General features: G+C 39.4%; 1 protein-coding gene across 6 annotated transcripts in view; it reads left to right on the top strand.

Moving 5' to 3' along the window:
* CALCR (calcitonin receptor) overlaps positions 1-22,940 on the top strand; it is a 154,316-nt gene that overhangs the window by 119,605 nt on the left and 11,771 nt on the right. For all 6 annotated transcript variants that reach the window (XM_021551731.4, XM_021551735.3, XM_021551734.3 and 3 more), the window contains 4 exons: positions 7,298-7,451; positions 12,204-12,264; positions 12,367-12,433; positions 14,796-15,014. In XM_021551731.4, the coding sequence (XP_021407406.2) occupies positions 7,298-7,451; positions 12,204-12,264; positions 12,367-12,433; positions 14,796-15,014 (501 nt within the window). The remainder of the gene's footprint in view (positions 1-7,297; positions 7,452-12,203; positions 12,265-12,366; positions 12,434-14,795; positions 15,015-22,940) is intronic.

The following is a 22,940-nucleotide window of genomic DNA, read 5'->3' as shown; positions in this document are numbered from 1 at the left end:
GTATTGCCCATTTTCAGCCATGTCCCTGCTACCCTGCATTTCTTGAAGGCATCTAAGACCAAACAGAAGTAGCTTGAATCAGAAGAGAAAAAAAAATGAAACATCAAAGTGCCTTTACAGATGACAGCCAAACATGTGGAATAAGGGTATGGAAGAAGGACCAGTAATGACTTTCAGCAAGAGTCAACCATCAAGAGGCTTGGGTTAGTTATGCACATGACCTTTAGATTTAGTTGACAGAATGAGCTATTGGGCAATAATAGATCAGTTTTTTGGATAATCAAACTTCTTTGCTCACCATCTCACCCCTGAGTGGCTTATGCTTGCATACACCCAATTGACTGACTTCAGGATTTTCTGGCATTCCCTTGGCCCCACATCCTTTGAAGGGTTGGCAGCTCTATCTAGCAGCGGGTCACCCCAGGAAAGACACTGGAGTAGCATCTGAGCAAACCCAGAGAATTAAAACACTCATAAACATTTAAGGTCAGACATGCCTTACATTTGGACACCTGTTTTGCAGACACGTTCAGCTGACCTAGTCACCCCATGCTAAAGATAGACAAACCTACATTCAGGATACCATCCATCTGGCTTATTTTAGATATATCCTTTAGGATGAGGTAATTTTTACTATAATCTCCATCATCTCTATCATTATGTTTTGATTACAGAAGAGACAGACTGGATGTCTATATTTAATATCACAAATCCCAGTTGTATCATTAGGAAACTCCTGGAGCATTTAACTGAATCATGAGTGGATATATCCATGTCATCAAAGAGTACCTAGTCCCCAGGAAATTCTTTTGCAGGTCTAGATCTTACACCTCAAACATAAGGTAGGTGTATTTGACTGCTAGATATGCTCCATGTAAACTACACTGGCTCAGGGCTCAATGCCCAGAGCTCAGCTATGCCTGGATGCAAATTTGAGTAACCTCTACCTTGTCATGTCATCCTGTGCCTGGCCACTCTTGCTCGGGTGTCAAGTCTACCATGACAGTTGCCTGGAATAGCAGGAGCTCTTAACCTTTTTGTCAGGGATTGCCTCCCTCCACTGGGAGAAGGTGGCAGCAGATCCTCTCCAAATGAACAGCAGTTTGCACTGTCTTGTGCTATTTTTTTACACAGCCCTGCCCTTGTTTTCTCTCCCTCTCTGCTGGCCTATCTGCTCTCCTCCATCAGTCAGGATCATACCTACAATGGCTCCCTTAAAAGCTGCCTCTCTCTGGCAACACCACTCAGAAACCAAGCTGATAAAACCCCTTAGGAATGGTGAGGCTGTTTTGCCTTGCCTCACTCCCTGTGTCACACTTGCCATCCTGCAGGTGAGGAGCCAGTGGCCACTGCACGCTGAGACAGGGCCAGTTGTGCAGTGAGAGCCCCTCTGCCCTGCAGAGCTCAAAGCTGCAGTCCAGGGAGAACTATTGCTACCACAGCCAGGACTCAGAGAAGTGCAGATGTAGCCTTATTAATTCCTGTCCAGAATGTGTTAATCTGGGCTGGCTGCTTTGCTACAGCATAGACATGGATACACATGCTGTTACCAATATCCCCTGTTGCTTAATTTCATATTTTCCTGTCTTTTAACACAAAACCTGGTAGCCCTCTGAGAACTATGTATATTTCATTCTGTAAATGGTTAAAAAGTATATTAAAGAGTTAATCTCCTTCCAAACCCCAGTAGGCCAGGTTTCTGACTGGAACACAGTTTAATGGTGAATCATTGCAGATACATTGTATAATGGTGTGATGTTCTGATAGCCAGTGATTTACAGCTACAACACTTAGCACAGTCTTGCTTTGGAAAAAAACTTTTATTGCTTATTTGTGTAACATATGGATACCTGGAATTTAAGAATATTTTCACAGAATAGTGTTCTAATAGTCAGAAAAAAAACATACAATATTTTAAAGCAGAGAAGTAATCAAACTTGAAGCTGCTCCTTTAAAATTATAAGTTTAGAATGTTTGAGAACATATTGTATTGCCTTCAAACTCAATTTGAATAAATCCTATCTGGCTTCCATGGCAAGCTGTAATCTCTTCGAGGAGGGTCCTTTGCTGCCATGCACTGGGGAGGTTTCCCAGAGGAACTAAGTTAGTAAGGTCAAATATATTTATTTCCCTTTAAACAAAGAAGTGTACAGCTGTAGTGAAGGCTCATATAGCTGGCTTGTTTTAACATGGATAACCTTGGCTGGACTGTTATCAGCAATTTATTTGAAATGTTGGTGGGGGGCATTTCAATGGATAGTGAGCTTTGGAGAAGAGACATTTCCATATGCACACTGAAGAGCTTTCCCACACTTGCTTTCCACAGGGCAGGATCTCTGGAGTTGACAAGGACTGATGTAAAATACAGACCTCCCAGCCTGCCCCCCTGAGTTCCTTTACCCAGGAAAGCAGTGCAGGAATGGGCACACACAGGAATCTGGATGACTTTACTGTGCCAAAACAGAGTCAAGCCTTGTGCTCTGACTGAATTACTAGCACAACCTTCCTCAAAAACTAGCAGGTTTATTTCATATTAGATTTTGTTATTATAATTGAAAGTGGAGTTTGGGGGTTTATGCAGTTCAAGAATTTTTACTTGACTTGCCCCAGTGAGGGTAAGTGCTGCAGTTAATGGTGCAGTTTTCTGTCCATAAGCTATTAACCAATAACCAAGGAGAGCCTTAACAGAGAAATTACAAGCACATGTGATGAGAACCTGCTGGATTAGCTGAGGAGAGCACTATGCCAATTACATTATTGTGCAATTGCAAGGTCTTGCATAGGCAGATGATCCTTTGGGATTCCTTTGGCAGGACTGGAACATTAAAAGTATTTATTACATGCCAGTATACCCTGCAAAACATCATAGACACCATTTCTATATCTTTCTTGTAAAAGGAGAGTAAATTGATTTCTTTCTCCTCTGGGAAATGTTCCAGAATCCTTTTGAAGTACTTTTGTTGCATACTGCAGATGTGGTGTTTACAAGATTTCCATAACTCTCTGAGAGATTTGCAAGTGAGAGGTAGGACAGACTGTATTACTGTTGACCCCTTTTGCCCCAGAGTAATTAGGCCACGCTCATTGCAGTCATTGGAGTTTGCTTTTATGAGGAAGGAGAATCAGCAATAAGGGACCTTTTATTCTTTGGGTGCTGTCCTGCAGATCTGTAGAGAATCTTTGTCTCTGTGCCCATCAATGCAATGCAAACATAGCCAGAGGCAGCCTCCTTGCTCACAGATTGAGTTTATTTCCACACTGTATTCAACCAAAAGAGGGTCATTCTTGGTCATCCTACCAGAAGCACAAAAATAGATGCTTTTTTAGGTGGTTACCTGACTTTGAGGGCTGGTAATTTTTTCCTGATAATTTTTTCACACTTCCCCTTGCTATAGCCATCAACAGGACAGTGCAGGACAGTCCTGTCTTTTTCCAGGCTGTCAAAAAGTGGAGTATTTGTTTATTCCTTTGTTCAGGAGACCAACCTGAGCAACAGTCATGGGGCTGCACTAGAAAGGACCCTGTGCTGCTCATTAATTAGAACTCACTAGCTTCAGTCACCTGCACACCTGCAGACTGAAAAGTTCATGACTTTAAATTCCCCTTCAGAGTGTGAAGCTCCTGCAATGATCCTTTCCTGGATTTCACTGTGCTGAATATTGCACAAGACACAACAAGGACAGAGTCTCTGCCTCAAAGAACCTACAACAACTTTTGTCTTTGGCAGAAAATGAATTTCCTGCACATGTTTTTATCTCAAAGTTAGCAGGCATAAAATCCTAGATCTTGGAATGGTTTGGTTGGAAGGAACTGTAAATATCATCTAATTCCAACATCCCTGCCATGGGCAGAGACACCTTCCTTTAGACCAGGTTGCTTAGAGCCCCACTCAATGTGGTCTTGGTATAGGAGCTTTACAACCCTTCTGGTCAACCTGTTCAAGTGTCTCACCACCCTTACGTCAAAAATATCAGTCTTTATAAATTATAGATATCAGTCTTTATAGATTATAGTAAAGATTTATAAATTACAGTAAAGAAAACAATCAGTTATCAAGCTGGTGGAAAATTTGCTTCTGTATCATCTTGCAGTTTTATTTTACTTGTTTCTGTAAAAATAAACACTATATAAAACTTACTATTTTTGCTATTTTCTCAATTAAGATTAATATACACCAAGGTGATTGTTACATTTGTCATATTTTATTTTTACTAATCCTATTCTTATCAGTAAAAGGTTCTCTTTTACTGAAAAATCTCTTTTACTTGCTCTGAACAAAGAAAAACTGTTTTACTTATTGTAGGGAAATATTTCCTTTGCATCACTTAGCCATAGCTGAAATACATTGAATTTATTGCCTCATCCAAAGCAGACTGATTTTTGTTTCCTTTTGAATAAAATGAATTTAACATCCTATCTCAATGCACTGTTGTGTTTAAACTCCTTATGATAAGTTCTTCACATAAATTCTCAAATTAATGTGATGTGTACGAAAGCACTAGTCATAATAACCCTTTATGCTTTGCCAAGGGTTTTCTTACTTCTCTAACTTATTAAATCAGAAGTTACTAAGTTCCTCAAGAGTCGTTGTGTTATCTGCATGTCCATTGCTCTAAAGGATAAGTAAAAGATTTCATTTTTGAAGCTACAAGTCATAGTTCAAATAGAGGATACACAAAAGAAGGAGATGTTGGGAAATGAAGCAAAAGGAGCTCTACAGCTGTTAGGGAATGTTTTTTCTATGTGTGCATTTGTTTGAGCTACAGAAACAAGTTCCAGCAAATACTGACTTGGTTCTGGTGGAAGGTGTGTCCTGTCAGTCTGTGCTCAGAGGGCTGGTGAGCAGTGCATACAGACAAGAGGCAAAGAGGAGCAAGGATCCTCCACAGCCACCATCCTTTCAGGTGGGCAGTATGAAACAGGGAAAGAATTAAGTCAAAATGACAGATTTGAGAAGTATCATGGATTTTACTGCAGAACTCACCATCTGTGCTCAGTTCCTCCTCTAGCTGTTCCTAGAGCCCAGGTGACTGGATGGAACACTGGGACAATTTGGCCCTGGCAAGAGCAGGACCAGCCCATGTGCACCATGCAGGCAGCCTGAGTCACTCCCACTAAAGCCATCAGGAAAACGATGCCTTGAGCTCTTAGGTGGCCCCTCTGACCTGCAGCTCCTCCACAAGAGGACACAGTGCTGGCCCAGCCCAAACCTCAGAACTGCTGTGATGGCTCAGGAAGTTTGCTTGCGTTTTAGAGGCCAGGGTGGCTGGCTGATGCCAGGGAGGGCACCTGAACCCGTGTGCAGACTGAGGCAAGTGCCTGTCAGACAAGGCAGCCCTTGTAGGGATGGGTTATCAATAAGAGGAGAAGGGACAAAGGTAAGCCACCAGCTAGGAGGCTGCATTGAGTCTGGGCTAGGAAACAAGGCAATAAACATATTGACCCAAACCTGTGAAAAAGAGTCCAGGAATTCTATAAGAGCCTTAATGAACAGTTTTGCCCACAAAAAAGAAGCAAATACATCTTCACTTATTTGTTTTGGTGGTGGTGGTAGTGGTGGTTGGTTGGGCTGGGCTGGGTTCAGTATACAGTCATTTTGGAAACACTTTTAAGAACTGCTCAGCCACAGTGTGGAAAAAAGATGTAACAGTCTGTTCTGTCCTGCATGGTGAGAAGAAAACATGAATTACCAGAGAATAAAAAACAGTTCTTCTCACTAATCTTGTCAGAATCCTATTTCCTTACCTATCAATAAACCTATATTTTCATGAATACCAACCTGCACAGCAAATATTGAAACAGAACTAAATACACATGTATAGGCAATTGGGAATTGGGAACAGAAGGTGATGGACTGGATGACTGAGAAGATTTTCTGATCCAGAGGGGCAGTCCAGACAAATGCAAAACATGCAGTTCCCCCCTCTGCTGAACTGCAAAACTGTCTCTTGAAAGAGACGAGTCCTAATGACATCTTGTACAGCCCAGGTAGTCAGCTTAGAAAATATCTACAGAAGTTAAGGGAAAGAAGTATTCTCCTGTGGCAACAGATGGGGACTATTACTTTGCTATCACTGCTATGACCTCAGATTTCCAGGTAGCATGTGGTGCTCCCCAGAAGCAGTGTGTGTCTGCCAGAACAGCAATGCCTAACCACTCCTCCTGGTCCTCCTGGGTTGTGGTGACAAGGAAGTTCAGGTGAAGGACCTCACTGCCCTCTCTAAGAAAGCAAATGGACATGAGACACATTCAGAAGAGGAGCAGCATCGTCCCTCACCAGCTGGCACTCCAGTAGTGGACACAACATGGTTCCCTCCACCATCTGCCCACTGCTTCCCAGAAATGTGTAGCCACAATCCCTTGTCAAGGTCTGTCTGCAACCTTGTCTGAACCATGCAAGGGAACTGCTTCACCAGCTCCATTCAGCTCCACATGTCAATTTGTTATTTCATCAAAATAGAGCAAAGCTGTCACCTTGCAAAGAAGTAAAGACAGTATTCCTGGTACCCTACAAAAAGAATCTCTGCTGCCACAAAAACTTGCACATTCCAAAGGGATTCAGAGCTGGTGGCTGTTTAAAGCGTAAATGACTTTGGCTTAGAAGAAAGATGTGAAAAAACTTAGAAAAATTTTATCAAAAGGAAGTAATCCAAATTGGAGCTCAATGTTACTGTCTTTTCCACAGCCCTCCTTTGACCTCTAGAACAAGTTGTTTGCTTCAGTTCTAAAAAAAACCATACTGAGTTTTGAAGGAAATATTTTTTTGTACTTTTTGTAGTGCTGTTACTGAAATTTTCTTCTACTTTGTGTGGGCTTTTACTTAATTTAATTTATAGAATCACAAAATCTCTAGATTGGAAGAGACCTTCAAAATCATCAAGTCCAACCCATGCCCTAACACCTCAACTAAACCATAGCACTGAGGGCCAAATCCAGTCTTTTTTTAAACACATCTGGGGACAGCGACTCCACCACATCCCTGGGCAAGCCATTCCAGAACTTTGCCACTCTTTTTCCAAAAAACTTTTTCCTGAATCTCTTTTTGTCCAGGCTAATTTTAATTTAATTTAATTCAATTCAATTCAATTCAATTCAATTTAATTCATTTAGTTCATCTTATTTATTAAAGTTTGAAATCCTTCTCACTGATAGATGATGAAAAAAACTCACCAAAAAACACAAAGAGATGGGAATTTTTGCTCCCCTTTGTTTCCTTATAGCCTAGCAGCATTTGTCTTTGCCTACTTAAATGCAAAATGCTGGTCAAGTGTGTGACTTTCTCTCATTTATCTAACAGGTAAGCTGCAAAGTGCTGCAATTCTTCCATCAGTACATGCTGGGTTGCAACTACTTCTGGATGCTCTGCGAAGGCATTTATCTCCACACGCTGATCGTGGTGGCAGTGTTTGCTGAAGAGCAGCGTTTGCACTGGTATTACCTCTTGGGCTGGGGTATGTATGTTACCATTTGTAGCAGGATGGTCAGTGCACTCAGATATTTTTAATTCTTCTAGTACTTATGTATCACTTATGATCTAGTTAATATCATTAGCTCATAGCTTAAGACCAAGTTCTTGGACCCTTGATTTGAGCATATATAGTTACATGGACTTAGAAACTTTAAAAAAACAGCACAAAAAAAAAGTATTTTTTATTTGCTTCATCTTGGGATTTGCAGAAAAAAATGCTTAAGCTCTGTTAAGAAAAGCTAGGGAGAAAATATATTTCTACTCAAGTCTATATCTTTTCTCAAAGAAAAGTTGTTTATTTCTGTCACATATATGCAAAAACATGAATGTGTGACTGTACCTATAAAGTATAATTTTCATGGAATCAAGAGGAAAAATCAGTATCTGTGTCTCACCAAATGAAGCAATATGCAGCATACAAAGAGGAACCAGAATTTCTCTGGAAGTGAAACAGTATCAGATATATCTTGGCACATGTTGTTTTACAGGAAAAAAAATGATTTTACCTACTTGTAGATAATGGCTTTGCTGTCAGGACTGGTTTTGTCCAACAGCATGTGGTCACATGCATACTGCTCGAAGAACCATGACTAGGTCTGGTTCTTCATCTTCAAATATGCAATCTCTTCTCTTTTCATTAAGGAACCCCTTGCCTTTTTAATGGGTAACAGCAGATATTTTTCCTTTGGACTACCTGTTTCAATAAAAGACCACATAAATATAATCAATATATTACAATGAATCTTTTACATTTAAATCACTATTTAAAACCCAGTCCACATCAGTGTTGGCAGAAAATCAATACTGAGAGGTTTTTTCTCCAATTTGGCAGCCATGAATCTCTGCCCTCATTCCAATTTCTGGTAAGATAGCTCCTTTATCTTGAAAGCACTGGTGCAGCAAAGCAGCAAATAATGGACCTGTACCCATTGTCCCACTGTACACAGGGTTGTTCCTGCAATCCTGTCTGAAGCAGACACAATTTATTCTATATCTGCCATCCTCTTTGATGAAGTTGTACTTTCTCAACATTATTTCATTTACAGCAGGAAAATAGAAAAATAGCCCTATTGCTTAAACAAATAAAAATTAGGACTTTTAAAGACTAGATTAATGGATAATTAGATAACTAGGTAATTAGATCAGAGGAAAATTACCCAGTTCTATATGTTCTGCAGAAATTTAAAACACTATCTTCAAACGCAAGTTAGGCATCCACTATTTGATCCTAAATAGGCAATAACAGCAAAGTTATCCCCTATCTGGATTTTCATTTTAAAGTCTAGTTATTTACTTTCCTCTTACAATAAAAGGCTTAGTACTCTCCGGATAGCTACATTAGATACCAAGAAAATTAACATGATTTTCTAGTTTATATATTTTGTAGTGTCAGATAGCAGTCTTCAGGCATGTAATAATTTGCCTTTGGAGTTTCTTGTTTGTTTGTTGGGTTTTTCTTAATGAGAACTCCAGCATGCACTCTTTCTTTTTATGAGAATGGCATCTTTTCTAAGAAGAGATGTACTTGTAATGCTTTTGGAATTTTAAGTATATGAAACATTAAATGAAACATTAAATGAACATTAAATTAAGTATATGAAACATTAAATGAAGACAACCTTCCTGAAGAACCCTAAATCAAGCTAGAGTTTCTGCACCTTGCCAATCCAAATAGCTGAGTCCTCTTGGAGAAAGCAGTTGTGCTATCACAAAAATCTACTAGTTTAGAATATTTCAATATTAAAAGTCTCATAGGGCTATGAAACAGCAACCCAATGTGACGAGTAATTTTAAATACTTGCTTCCGGACAAAGCTTTTTCATGTCTCGCAGAACAAGGCTTCCCAAAATAGTATCACTCCATACCCGAATATGAAAGAGAAATATGGTATAGACCACATCCTTGCATCCATTTTTTTTTCAAGTGACATTGAATTTGGGCAATTCAATTTAATGTACCTGTGACACCCAGCCTGCGATGAAAGCTAATTAACCAGCTGTAGTAGTGCTGAGAATGGCACCAGTAGCACAGTGGGGAATTCAGCGAAGTTACTCAATAAGACACACATCAGCATTTGAGATGATAATTAGCACTTCCTAACTAAAGTAGAAATATTATTAATATTATTATTAGCAAAATGGTCTGATTATGAAAATCTGATAATTTTGTATGAATCATTGTAATTCCACTGATTCCAGAAGGAGTGGTAACCCAGACTAACTTTAAACATCCATCTATGTTAATCAATGGACAGAGACATGTTTCTCCAAAGTGCAGTACAGAGGAACCAGAGTAGGCTGTGCTCTGAATTGTAATTCAGAAGATAAAGGTAAATGTCCAAAATGAAGTTACTCATTAGTCATTGCTATTGTTAATCTCTATGCAAGAAGATCTGGCTTACTTTATTTGGAAAAACCACGAATGGTATTTATAAAATAGCTTTAGAAGAAAAATATAAATCTGAGCTAATATAAAAACATCTACAAAAGGTCTGAGGTGATTGAATGAATCCTGGCACGGGCAGATGTATTTCAAGGCTGATGCCATCAGCTGACCCCTTGTCTGGGAACCGCTGCTGAGAATGTCGTTTCTTCATTGTTATTGTTTCACCAGGTCAGGAAATCACCATTAGGCAGGACAAGGAAACAGTAGTAACTGTGTGCAACAGTACAGTTCACTCTGGCTGCTTCAGGAGGCTTCACTCACATGAAAGTGAAAAGGGAGCACTGACCTAATTGCCAGTTTGTGCTGTAAAAGACCTGGCATGACCTAAAGGGATATGTCACATCTGTCCTTGGGATGGCTGGGCACCTGCTCTGCTTATTCACTGCTCACCATGTGCTGGTGGGACTGATACATGTAACCATGACCTCACAGTCCTTGATGCTCACTGCTTTTCTGGCCCTTTACAAAGGCAACACCCAGCCCTAGAAGAGACCATCCAGCCTGCAGCTAGAAATCTGAGCTTCAGAGAGTCATGAGCTTCTTAGCCTGTAACTAGCTAATGAAGACTTTCCACTGCATTCGTGGGATTTGCTTTTGAGTTTGTTGAGCCAAATATCCTAGGTTAATGCATTTAGCAGAAGAAAAAAACTCTTTTTACATCATATGGCATGTTCTACTTGCAATACTCCAGGCCACAGTTTTCAGCTGAAGAAGTTTTTTGCTATTACAGAAAGGCCCCTTAAAAATTGCATTTCAATCTTCCAACAAAACTGGCCCAGTCTTGCTCCATTTCCCAATCAAACTGTTTTCTCAAGCTGTCAATCCCATGAGCTTACCCTGAGGTTATAAACTCCTTTCTTTTTATTATGACCTTTTTGTTGTTTTATTGTGGATCATCATCCAAAAAGGTAATTCTGCAGCCAGAGGCCTAGGAATCACTTTCTAAAAACATATAAAGGAGAAGACAATCAAGTTTGTTTTCCCACAGCTGCATTGTCCTCCCAAGGTAAATTGCAATAAGAACTGTCTTTTTTTAGCAGTAGAGTAAAAGCTATTGCTTAAAGATGCCTGAAAACATAAGAGTCCTATTTATGTATCTTTGGACCTTGTTCTCACTCCCCACAATATGGCTAAGGATCCTCCATCTCTTCTAAATATTTTTATGAAACCACTAATGTGTGAAAAAACAGGAGATATGTTCTTTTAATCCCTCCATGATTAATCATGGTATCAATAGGATATTTTCACACATTTTAATTTATAATTGTAGAATATCCAAAGCTCAGTAGAAAGGTCAGTGGTTCATAGAGAACAGGCAGCAGTAGCACCAAAGGTGTGTGCCAAGCTCTGCACAGGACAGGCAAGGCAGCAGATCATGTCCAGCTCTCTGCATGTGAAGACTGTACAAACAGGTCAGCACCATGGTGCAGACTCCCCAGTTCCAAGTTTCTAGTCTATTGGGAAGGGATATGGCATTTCAGCAAGCTGAAGGGAAGTGAAAAGGAGTGGACCAGACTGCCACTCTCAGTGTCAGGCTGGAAATAAGAACTGGAGCTTTCTGTTCTGTTAAGCATGGCATGTTGCCAAGCCCAGTGCAAATTTGCTCCCATCAGCTCCCTGTCAAAGCCTCCTTTGAGGTGTCACAAATAAGTCAGGATATGTGGATTTATGGTATTCACAGCTCTTCTCCCTGTTGAGATAAAGCTGCATGGAGTGGTCTTGGCTGCACAGATGCTGAGAACCTACAGAACATATCACAAATTCCCATCCCCAGAAAACCTCCTGGGTCCAAACACTTTCTCATGCCATTGGCTCCAAAAGAGAAACTCTTCCCTCTGTTTCTTATTGCTCCATAACCTGGCATGCAAGTCAATGTGCCTCTCTCTTGCTCAACAGTTATTTACATGATTTTAACAAGTGTCCCTGGTTTCCTGAGGGAAGACTCCTCTGAAAACAGAATGATCCCTACATCCTTCGCACACTCCCTGCTCACACCCTTCCCTGCAAAAGTCACAGCAGTGCAGGGGAACCTAGCAGCAGCTTTGAGACACCCCAGGAGAGCATGGTCTGTGGATTTTGCTTCTCTTTTTGGCCTGCCTTGATGTTAATCCCTTTTGCACCTCACCATTGAGGTGTTGCCAGGATCTGGGTGTGATGGAATAAGTTCTTTCCTGAAAGATGTGATTTCACATCCATATGTTTTGTGAACAACAGACTTCTTTATGTGTGGCACACATGAAATTCAAGCCAAACAAATATCAAGACTGATCTATAACTTTAATCATTTCAGGGTTCCCTTTAGTGCCAGCATCCATTCATGCAGCTGCAAGAGCCAGATACTTCAATGACAAGTGAGTAGCATATCTGTTTTTGAATGAACTTACCTTTATTTAACTGTACAGCAAATTTTATTCAAGTTAATAACAAATATTAATGCTGTATTTCTCCTTCAGCTGCTGGATGAGTGTTGACACACACTTGCTTTATATTGTTCATGGACCTGTAATGGCAGCTTTATTGGTAAGAATGTTGTTTGCTATCAACAGTATAATATTTTAGAAATGCTGCTAATCCAAACAAAATAGAAGCTTCTGTACTATAAGTTTTTTGGTCAAAACCCAGAAGTAACTAGAGGTTTTCTCTACTCAGTGTAACAAAGGACAGGCTTACAACACTTTTTTCCTGTGAGACTTGAGATGAATACACTGCATTTATGTGACATCAATCATTTAACTGTGCCTTAGCTGGGGTGAGCTGGTTGCTCAGCATGGGTTCTTCAGGTCACTGAGCTTGTTCCAAAGGTAGGGAGCTAAAAGAGTCCAGGGAAAGAACTCAGACTGGGCTGTTTGAGTAGGAGGACAAGATTCAAAGCACAGCTTGGCAATGTGCATACATGTAACATTTGGTATGCCAGTTGTGCAGTTGGGCAGGGTAACCCTGACCTTCCTGGCAGATGCAGAAAGGGTTTTACTCAATGCAAGCCTCAAGCTCATCTCATTGTGTTACCCAAGATGCACTTTCATCTTTTTATCTACCTCTTACTTGCAAACGCCAGCATGGACATACCTGCAATATTGCCTCAGAGATCAAACAATAGAACAGTAAGTACTTGGAAAGCTTTGAATAAACAACTTTGCATATAATAGCTGAAAAAAATAAAAAAATCTTTCTACCCTTTCTGGAGAAGCAATCTTTAACTTCAGCTATATGAAATAACCCATCCTTCCCTGCCTTATAGGTAGTCTGTTGGTCCCAAAGAATCACAGTTATTTTAGGTTTATTGGTTCAATCTTGACTGTATCTGCTATTGTAATGCAAATTACCATCTGAGAGAGGCCATTTAACCTTTGTTTTTGTCATTGTGATCCCAGTCTGTACATCTTGGCCACAAATAAAAAAGAAGCAACTATTATGGAAAAAGAGCAATCTTCAGCTGTTTTCAAAATAAGACATTATTATTTCTGTATTGTGCTTATGTCATTTCCAGTCTTATTTTTCTGATGAAGATGTCAATGTCTACAGTATGTCCTGCTTGATTTGCTCCAAAAAATCCCATAGTGGCAGGCTTATTCAGAAGAGCTGAGGGTTTTTAATTTTGTGAAGTCTTACTTAGATTTTCACAGTTTCTTTCAGAAAATCTAAAAGTGAAGGTTAAGCAGAGTGAGTGAAGTCGGAATAGGATGGAGAATAAGGTTTAGATTTAATGTTGACTGGGACCTCAGAAGTAATTTAATATTCCTCTTTTCTAGTAGAGCACAAATGTAAAACAGTTGAAAGGTATCCCAGTGTAGTTTAGAAGTGATGAAATATTCTATCAGAGCTTGCTAATCCATTGTTCTGAAAAAATTCAACTGAAATTTCTGGTGTGTGTGTATATATATATATATATATATATATATATATATAATTTGAGCTCTTGAAATACCTATGGAAGTTATACACTTGCATTCTTATTTCAAAAAATTGTCAGGAAAAAGAAAGTAAGTACATTAAAGTTCCAAAGTGTCAGTGCCTGATTTTACTGTAGCAGAGTGGAAAAGAGTGATCTGGGTACACTGGAGACCGAGGGGTCTGTGATCCAGGGATGTCCACAGGGTAACCTCTGAGCTCATTACCAGCCTGGGTCTGCCCTCCCTCCTCCTGCAGGCTCTCAGCACATCCACAAGGAGCTCTCTGTGAAGCCAGGGTCAAGGGCAGGTCACTCTATGCTGAGATCAGATTTCCAGAAATAACTGAGGAGAGGAGATGCTGAACTATTTGGTATCACTGATCATAAGGATCAGAGGCAAAGTTTTCTGCCCTGAAACAGCAATTGTTACCTGTTCCCTGTGGGTAGAGTACCACAGGGTCCCTGCAGTCTGGTGGAGGCAAGAGATAACCTAGGTTTTCCTCAAGAACAGCCTTACACCCCTGCCCACAGACAAGCCTGAAGTCCATGGAGCATATTCCTTAGGGAATATGTGTTCTCACATAGGTCTCATGTGCCTGGAGACATGCTGGAGTTAATTTCACCTGGCAAGATAGCTTGGCAACTGTCAGACTCAGGACAGAGATATAGTTCTTTCTAGGGAAAATTTTGTCCACCCCATTTAAACTTCCAATGAAAAAATTATACTTAGTGTTCCCTGAATCTGCCCACATCAGTGTCAAAACATCCATTGCATCCTAGAACTAACCCCTGCCTGCCTGAAGAATCCATGCAGGCTCCAAAGCATGTAGAGATGCTTAACAGATCTTTCCTGAAAATATTCAAGGTATTTTCCAAGACCTAACTGCCAAGGAACTGCCCATTATAAGATACAATAAAGCTAGAAAGCTACAGTTTACTGCCATTTATGTGCTTTTTATTTTTATTTTACATACAATAGCTTTGTTTTTGCAGGTCAATTTTTTCTTTTTGCTGAACATTGTTCGAGTTTTGGTGACAAAGCTGAGAGATACCCACCGTGCTGAGTCCAACATGTATATGAAAGCTGTCAGAGCTACTTTAATCTTGGTGCCCTTACTGGGAATTCAGTTTGTTATTATTCCCTGGAGACCAGAAAACCGACTTGCTGGAGAAATATATGATTACATCATGCACATACTAATGCATTACCAGGTATGTAGCAGCTTCCATGCAGTTGAATTCTTTGATGTTAAGATAATTTACTCAAAGATACTGTTGCCAGGGGTTTTTCCCTGAAGCTGAAAATAACTGGCTTTTCAGTTCTTTTCCAACCATTTTACAGTATTGGATTATCTGGATTTCACAAGCAACACCACTGGATAAAGAACAGATACAAGATAGGGGAAACCATGTAATAAGTCACCAACATTTCTAAACTGTGGAGAGAAAACTGAGGGCTTTTATGTTCAGCACAACTTCTGTTGAAGTGCTCAAATTGACTAAAACTAGTGCTGTGTCCTTAATATTGAAATAAGCAGTGTTAGCAAACTTGTTCAGAGGGAATGCCAACACGCAAAAGAAGAACCAGAGACAACTAAATTTTATTTGGGAGTTATATTTCCAGTATTAGGAGGTTTAAATTATCAGACTGACACTTTGATTTCAAAAACACTCTGAAAATACAGCAGTATAGTTCAGTAAATCTAGTTCATTTACTTTTGAAAATAAAACAAGCCAAACCAAAATGAATTTAAATGCTGGGTTATCTGGTTGACTGACTGGAATATATCCAGACCTATATTGACTAGGAAAGGAAGTTTTTCAGTGCATTTGTGAGTAGTCGTGAACATTAGTGAATATGGTGACCACTGAACCACCTTCTTGGTTCCATTTATATGGAAGGTAAGTGGAAAAATTATTTTAATGCTTTAATAAGAAAGCAGCTAAAAAAATCAGTAATGCTTTTTCCTTAAATGAAATTATAAATGCCAAATGACATCAACTAAAATCTATTCACCCTGTCAGATTATATATCCTGCTTATCATCCTTATCTCTTCAAAACTGTGGATGCTCCTGCTGCTGCATGGATAGATTAACTGAAGTTATAGGTCTACTTTTGAAGTGTATGACATCTTATATTACAGTTCTTCTTAAAAGGAATGACAGCTTTGTTTCTTCTATTGTTGCCTGTATTGTTACTTTTTCATTTACAAGAGCTAAAAAGGAATATCTCCAAACTATTTTTTTGGTGACAAGTTATTTGATTTAACAGTTCTAACAAGTTAGGATAAGACAGAGTGTTACAATAATCACTTTACTCTTAAAATATCTTTTAAATTCCATGCAGTTGTTGGAGAATTGCAAAACCAATTAAAATTGTCTAAATTAAAAATTCTAATCGTGATCATTATGCAACAGAAAATCACCAAACTGAGGTTAAAATGGAGGCTGCACTGATGAAAGGGGTTGGGTGAGAGTGGGATCCAAGGCAGGAAAGTTTCATCCCTGATGGGTTCCTTCTGCTCACACGGAAGAACTCTTGACACTTGTGTGCTATCTGCTAGAATCTGGCCTTTTGGAAGGTCTGTGCAGTTGTCCTGCTGGCTGCAGCCAACTGCAATCCTCCCTTTTCCACTTAGACTGGATTTTTAACTGTAGCCTAAAATAAACATTCTTAATCCTTTCCCTAACATTTCTTGTATGCATATTTAAGATTGATTGCCAGCTGTATAATCACTCCTCTGGTACTCATTTTCTTCTAGGGCTGGTTCTGTAATTACCTGACACTGTATTAGCTTGTGTAATGGCTGTGCTTCCCTGCTAGCTATTGTGCTCCCATGACCCACAGCACAGCCAGCCTGTGCAGACACCAGCAAGAGTCTGTGGGGTTTTGCAGCTCATGGCATGTCAGTCATACACAAGCAGGCATCCTGGAAAAATTTACCCATCTTTTTTTGGTGCATAATGTTACACGTTCTTCATTTCTGCACTGCTTAAATGAGAAAATTTTATGCATTTTCTAGAAAAGAAAGAGAGGCAGGTTTTCACAGTACATGACTTCTTAAAGTGAACATGAAGGATTGATGTATTATATAATTCATGTACACAAAAATGGTGCAAACAAGCACTGCAGTCTATTGTAAAACTCACAGAATTGAAGATAAGAAAGAATTTTTTCACAAAAAAAAACCCATAACATGTAATGTTATTTCTTTTAGAGAATAGTTTTCCTGGCTGAAAAACAACACACCATAATTTATTTTATTTTATTTTATTTTATTTTTATTTTATTTTATTTTATTTTATTTTATTTTATTTTATTTTTATTTTATTTTATTTTATTTTATTTTATCAACAAACTAGGTTTCCTCCGCTGAAGTAATTTTTGAATAACAGCAGAAGTCTGGTTTTGATCTGTCCCCCTCTTTTTGTGATGGTGTCATCAATGCTCACCATTTTAAGCAGAAGTGGTTTTTCAAATATGGTTGTATAAACAATTAATGGACACTGAATGTCTACTGTGTCTTTAACACAATTGACCAAATCCTTCTTAACAGATCTGAAGAACAAATTTATCATTATGTAAATGATAAAAAAATGGAAAGCTGGCTTTTGTGCTGCAAATGGGAATGCATACACTTTTCCTGATCAGCTAACCAACTTCCCATTAATCCTCTAAATACAGAGGTTCATGTATCTTCTCCAATATCAGCTCTTTAGTCTCCAGAAAGTTGAAATGAAAAGTACATCAAGCAACAGAAAGACATTTCAACTACTATGTTGTGGTTTAATCCCAGCTGGCAACTCAGCCCCACAGAGCCACTCACTTGCTCCCTGCACTGGCATGGAGGAGAGAACTGGAAGGGTAAAAGTAAAAACAGGGAAAACTCATGAGTCGAGATAAAGACAGTTTAGTAGACAAAGCAAAAGCCACATATGCAAGCAAAGCAAAATACAGAGCTCATTCTCACCTCCTCATGGCCAGGCAGTTGTTCAGCCAGCCTCAGAGAAGTAGGGCTTCATCACACATAAAAATTACCTGGGACGAAAAAAGCCAGCACTCCTAACATCCCTCTTTTTCTTCTTCTCCCACTCTATATGCTGATCATGATGCCATATGATCTGGGATATTCCTTGGATCAGCTGGGTTCAGCTGACTGCATCCCCTCCCAGTTTCTAGTGCACTCCTAGCCCACTCACTGGTGTGAGATGAAAAGCAGCAAAGGCCTTGACTTTTGGAGGCCCTGCTCAGCCATTGCTAAAACAGCCCTGCATTATCAACACTATAGCCAGCACACATCCACAGCAGAGCCCCACATCAGCTACTGTGAAGAAAATGAACTCTACCCTACACACCTTAATTGGAATGACATGCTGTAGATGCATCAATTGGGATGCTGTAGATGCATCGATGAACACACACAGATATTTTATTTCACAGGGCTCCTAAATTAGGCACCACAAAACAAATATTTGCACTCCACAAAAGCCAGTGAGTTGCAGATCTACCTTAAAGGACCTGATTTTCAAAACCTGGTCGGTGATACTGAAATCTCATGAAAGATGCAAACTCCCTCAGGCTTTAAAGCATTAGGATACTGCATATGCCAGCTCCTTGCACACCTCTGGTATGAAAACACATAACCTGAAAACCCCATCATGCTGCCCAGTGAAGACAAAATGGTACACCTGGGCAAAGGGAATGCCTCCTGTGAAGGAGTGGCACAGCAACAGCCCTCAGTCCTGCATGTAACTGCATTCAGATCTCCATTCTGAGACAGAGCAACAGAGATGTGGCTTGTGCCTGATGAGCTGGCAGGGCCCCCTGCACCTCTGCTGGTGCTGGAGTTGACACTTCCTTCATCCTTGGAACCACTGAAAACCTTTTGAGGAGTCCCAGGATGTAAAGAGACTGGGGTGCTGTGCTTCCATCAGAGGTTCTGGTACCAACGATGACTACCCCAGCCTCTGATTTCAGACATTGGTCCGTAGCAAAAGCCTCACAAGAAAAAAAGAAGAGTAGAAAATTAACTGCATGATGCAGCAGCTAACCCCATCTATAGACATAGTCCTCCCAGAGCTCTCAAACCAGCCCAGGGATGAATAAGCCTCAGCTTTCAAGCTCCCTACACCAACTGTCCCATTCTAATTCCAGCACCTCCAAGCCAGGTTTTCATAAGCTGTCAGGTTACATAAAATGACCCTGTCACTGTGGAGGTCTGTGAGGGAGGGGTGGAGGAACAGCCCCTGAATCAACAGCAGTACACAAGCAGCTAAAGCTACTCCTCTCAATACCTTGGTGACTGAGGCTCTAAATGTGTAAGTCTACCTCTAATGAGGAATTAAAACACTATTCAGCATAGGAGCCTTGGTTTTTATTGGCAAATGAAAAGGGTTTTTTCTGCTGAATAGAGGATAATCACTGTATTTTTCTCCAAGAGTGAGATCCCTTGTATGCCCCTCAGCAGCTTCCAACAGCACCTTCAGGGCTGCAGCACCCGCCCTGCCAGGCAGGAGGATGCAGCTCACAGGTGCCTGGTCTGCTACAAGGATATTTTGAATCTTTTAGCCATGGGTTTGGACTGCATATATATCCACACTTCCTCTAAGTTTTAAATTCAGCTCTCTATGCAGCCTTATACAGAACAAAATTAATCAATTTAAAAGTAGCCTGTTAAAAATAGTGAGAAATTTCAATGTATTTTAGAAGGTATTCATTCCATCTGTTTCCCAGTTTAAAAGGAAATAAATATCCTCTATAATGCCAAACCAGGCAGAAATATTTTCTCCTTCTGTTCAAACTTAAGGTTATAGGACTGCTTTTGACAACATAAGCATTTTTTCTTTATCTTCTGTTCTTTTTTTTTTCCTCTTTGAATTATTAGTAGTTTAAAAACTTTTTAATATTTTAAGCCATTAAGGTTAGGGAAAATATATTTTGCAAACTGAATACAATAAAGTGGCAATTTTATATGAAAATTTCATGCAAAAAATGACAGTAATGAAATCCCCATAGAGAGCAGGAGAAGCAAAGCAAGAGCTTTGGCTGCTGGGATGTCTCTATCATTTTGCAGGAGCTGGGCTGTCTTCAGCCCTCTCATGGCAATCTCCCCACCTCAGTGGCAACTGAAACTGCACAGACACATTCTTTGCTTTGCTTATTTTTTTTTAAATGCAACATAAATTAAAAATTCATAATGCAGTCATTTACCTCAGAGATGCTGTATGGGTGTGATGTGAGTGAAGGTGGTGAGAAAAGCACTGCTGTTTTTCTCAAAGCTTCTAATTTTGCCAAAATAAGAGAGGTGGGAATGGGATGTACTTCTATGAACAACCTCAGCCATATTTATCTTTTTATTTTTTCTTTTTTTTTTTTTTTTTTTGTTTCGCTGTTGATTCAGCTCCAGAATTTAGAAGTGAATAGACATAGAGCAAAGTCCACATAGAGAATCAAAAACTGATTTTTATATTATGACGACCTGTACATTGTCTTCTACCATCAATAGAGACTATATAACCCCACTAAAATCTTAACAGCAACACAGTATATGGTTGATTAGGGCAGAAACTCGGGCCCTGGAGATGGTCAGGAACAGCAGGAATAAGTGCATCCATATATGCTTTCTTCGTTTAATGAAGACATAAACTCAAATAAAAAAAATAAAAAGAGGTATGAGAAACCTATGTAAATTTGCAGTCTCTACATTGGTATTTTTTATTTGTTCATTTTTAACCTGAGCAAACTACTTAAACTTCTCTTCAACACACTCATGTCTTCTAGGAGAGTGAAATACAAATTAAATACCTGTCAAACAAACAATTTACTTAGACCAGTATAGTCCCTTAAACACTGGAAAAAAACCCATTACAGTGTTAAGGTAAGGGATGTGAAGGTCTGAGAGCTGCTGTCTCCAGACAATCACTATGGCATGATTCAGCTGAAAGCCACATTCATTTGTTCTTCACATAGTTTCAAAAATAAAGAATTTCAGAAGAAGTCATTAAAGGTCTTCATCTTATAATAAATATATTCTTTATTTCCACTTTCAACACCACAGCCAACATTATCTTGCTGGGAGCAGACAATATATCACAGGTTAGTTTAACAACTCCACACAGTGGCAGAGAGATATAATTGACTTAGACAATTCATCCTCAGCAAGAGTTGTATCCTGAGCAAAAACTAGTAGCAGTTAGAATTTGGAAGATATGTTTCAAAGAGATATGAGAAATAACCCATGGGCCTTAAATTAAATAATTAACCTTCCTGTAGTCTGTCACATGTTTTAATAGATACACTGTAGAATTATGGTCATCCCAAGCCCTCCTGGCTCCTGAGAGACAAAGCTGGTGGCTGCTGCTGAAATCTCAGTAGCTTTACAGCTGAAGATAACAATAACCCTCTGAACTATGGGCAAAACTTTATGTATAAAAAGAAGAAAAATAAACAGGAACAGGATCAGAAATAGGAATAATAGAAACAGAAAGAGAAATAGAAATAATAGAAAGATAGATGGCAGAGTTCAGAGGGCCATGGCAGGTGGAAGAAGAGCAATTGGATATACAAGGAACAGACTACAGAAAATAATTTCTTCAGCCAGAACATGTACAACATGCATGGTCTCAAAATAACAAGAAGACAGGTGTGCTTTCAGCTCACTCTAAACTAGAACAGAAACTGAAAGGGATATGAGACATCACTCCACCTTCTTTAGTTTTTCTGTCAGAAGCTGGAGGAGAAAACATTCATTAAGGTAACTGAACTCTTGAATAGCAGAAAAGTGGAGCAATTGCAGGATATAACAGAAGAATTCTAATACCATGCCAGAATTGAAATGGAAAATTTCATTCAAAAAAATGGCTTCACTTCAAATAGTTCAGGTTCAATTTCTGTCTTTAGGCAAACTGAGGTTCCCACATTCCCCCTAAACACTCTCACTGAAGAGTAAACTTGAAACAAAATTTCCCTGCTTCTTTCTTTCCCCCTGCTTCTTTCTCTTCCCGTGCTGTCTTCTAATTTTCCATGCCTCATGTAGACTGTCCATTGAGGATTCCTGCTCCCAGAGGAGATCAAGATCCATCTGCTTTGCCATTGTGGCTGACTGCTGTTAGTGAAACCACATTTAGCAGAGTAGCAGATCCCTGCTGCAAGGGTGCCCAGTGCAGTTCAAGAGCAGAGCTTGTGCCCAACAAACTGTGCACAGCACAAAAATTGGTACAGGCTGCAAGGAACTGCTGCATTTTCTACACTTGCAAAAGTTTTGATTTAGGAGTGTCTGGTCTGGCTTCAGAGCTGTAAGGTTTTGTTTGAATTTGTGGAGCTTCTTAGCCAAAACTTATGGACAAGCTATTGTATTGTGTGTATTGCGTACTGCATGGTGTGATTTGAGTTTTTTGAGAATACTCACTGCTTTGTCAAAATATGAAAGGAAATTTTTATTTCTTGCTATGTCTACCCTTCATCCTCCTCCTACGTGCTGTTTCATGTTGATATTTGAATTTATGTCAAATTACAAATTCTGCATCAGAGAAAACCTATTAGAGAAAAATAATTGTCATTATTGAAGTGGTCAGCACTTGTCCAAACCAGCCTGTGTATCTTTACATAAGCATTTTCTTAAAAAGTTATTGCTTATCCTGTTTGTGGTGCAAAATATACATCGGAGAGTCCAAGACATTTTGCAAAACATTATCTACAATTCAACTGGTAATCATTTAAATGAAGGTTTTATAGAAAAGATACAGCTGTAAAGCTCTTCACAGCAGCCCTTGGGAACATAAGCTGCATTGCAGTTTTCCCCTCAATTTCACAAACTGCCATATGTTTCGTTTATAATAACTGCTTTAAGTAATTTAAAATTAAGGCATTTGGCTCCCAGTGATGCTATGTAATCCTATTTTAATAAGAGCAAGTGTAGTTAGGACATGGACCAGTGTAACTACATAATCCTGAATGGCAGGCTCTCTGTGCAAATATTATTAATTTCATACTTTGCCATCTCATATTCCTGCCTTGGCCCTGTTAAATCTTACAGCAGCAGTGAAATGCTTTCTGAACAGCTCTGGTGATGAAGAAATTAACTTAAAGCCATTTACAACCAAGCTATGATGTGCAGTGTCTCTTGTTTTCTGCCTCC

This window comes from Lonchura striata, chromosome 2 (assembly GCF_050655825.1).
Source record: "Lonchura striata isolate lonStrDom1 chromosome 2, ASM5065582v1, whole genome shotgun sequence".
In the NCBI taxonomy this organism is placed as follows: Eukaryota; Metazoa; Chordata; class Aves; order Passeriformes; family Estrildidae; genus Lonchura; species Lonchura striata.
This window is presented reverse-complemented; position numbering and strand designations above follow the sequence as displayed.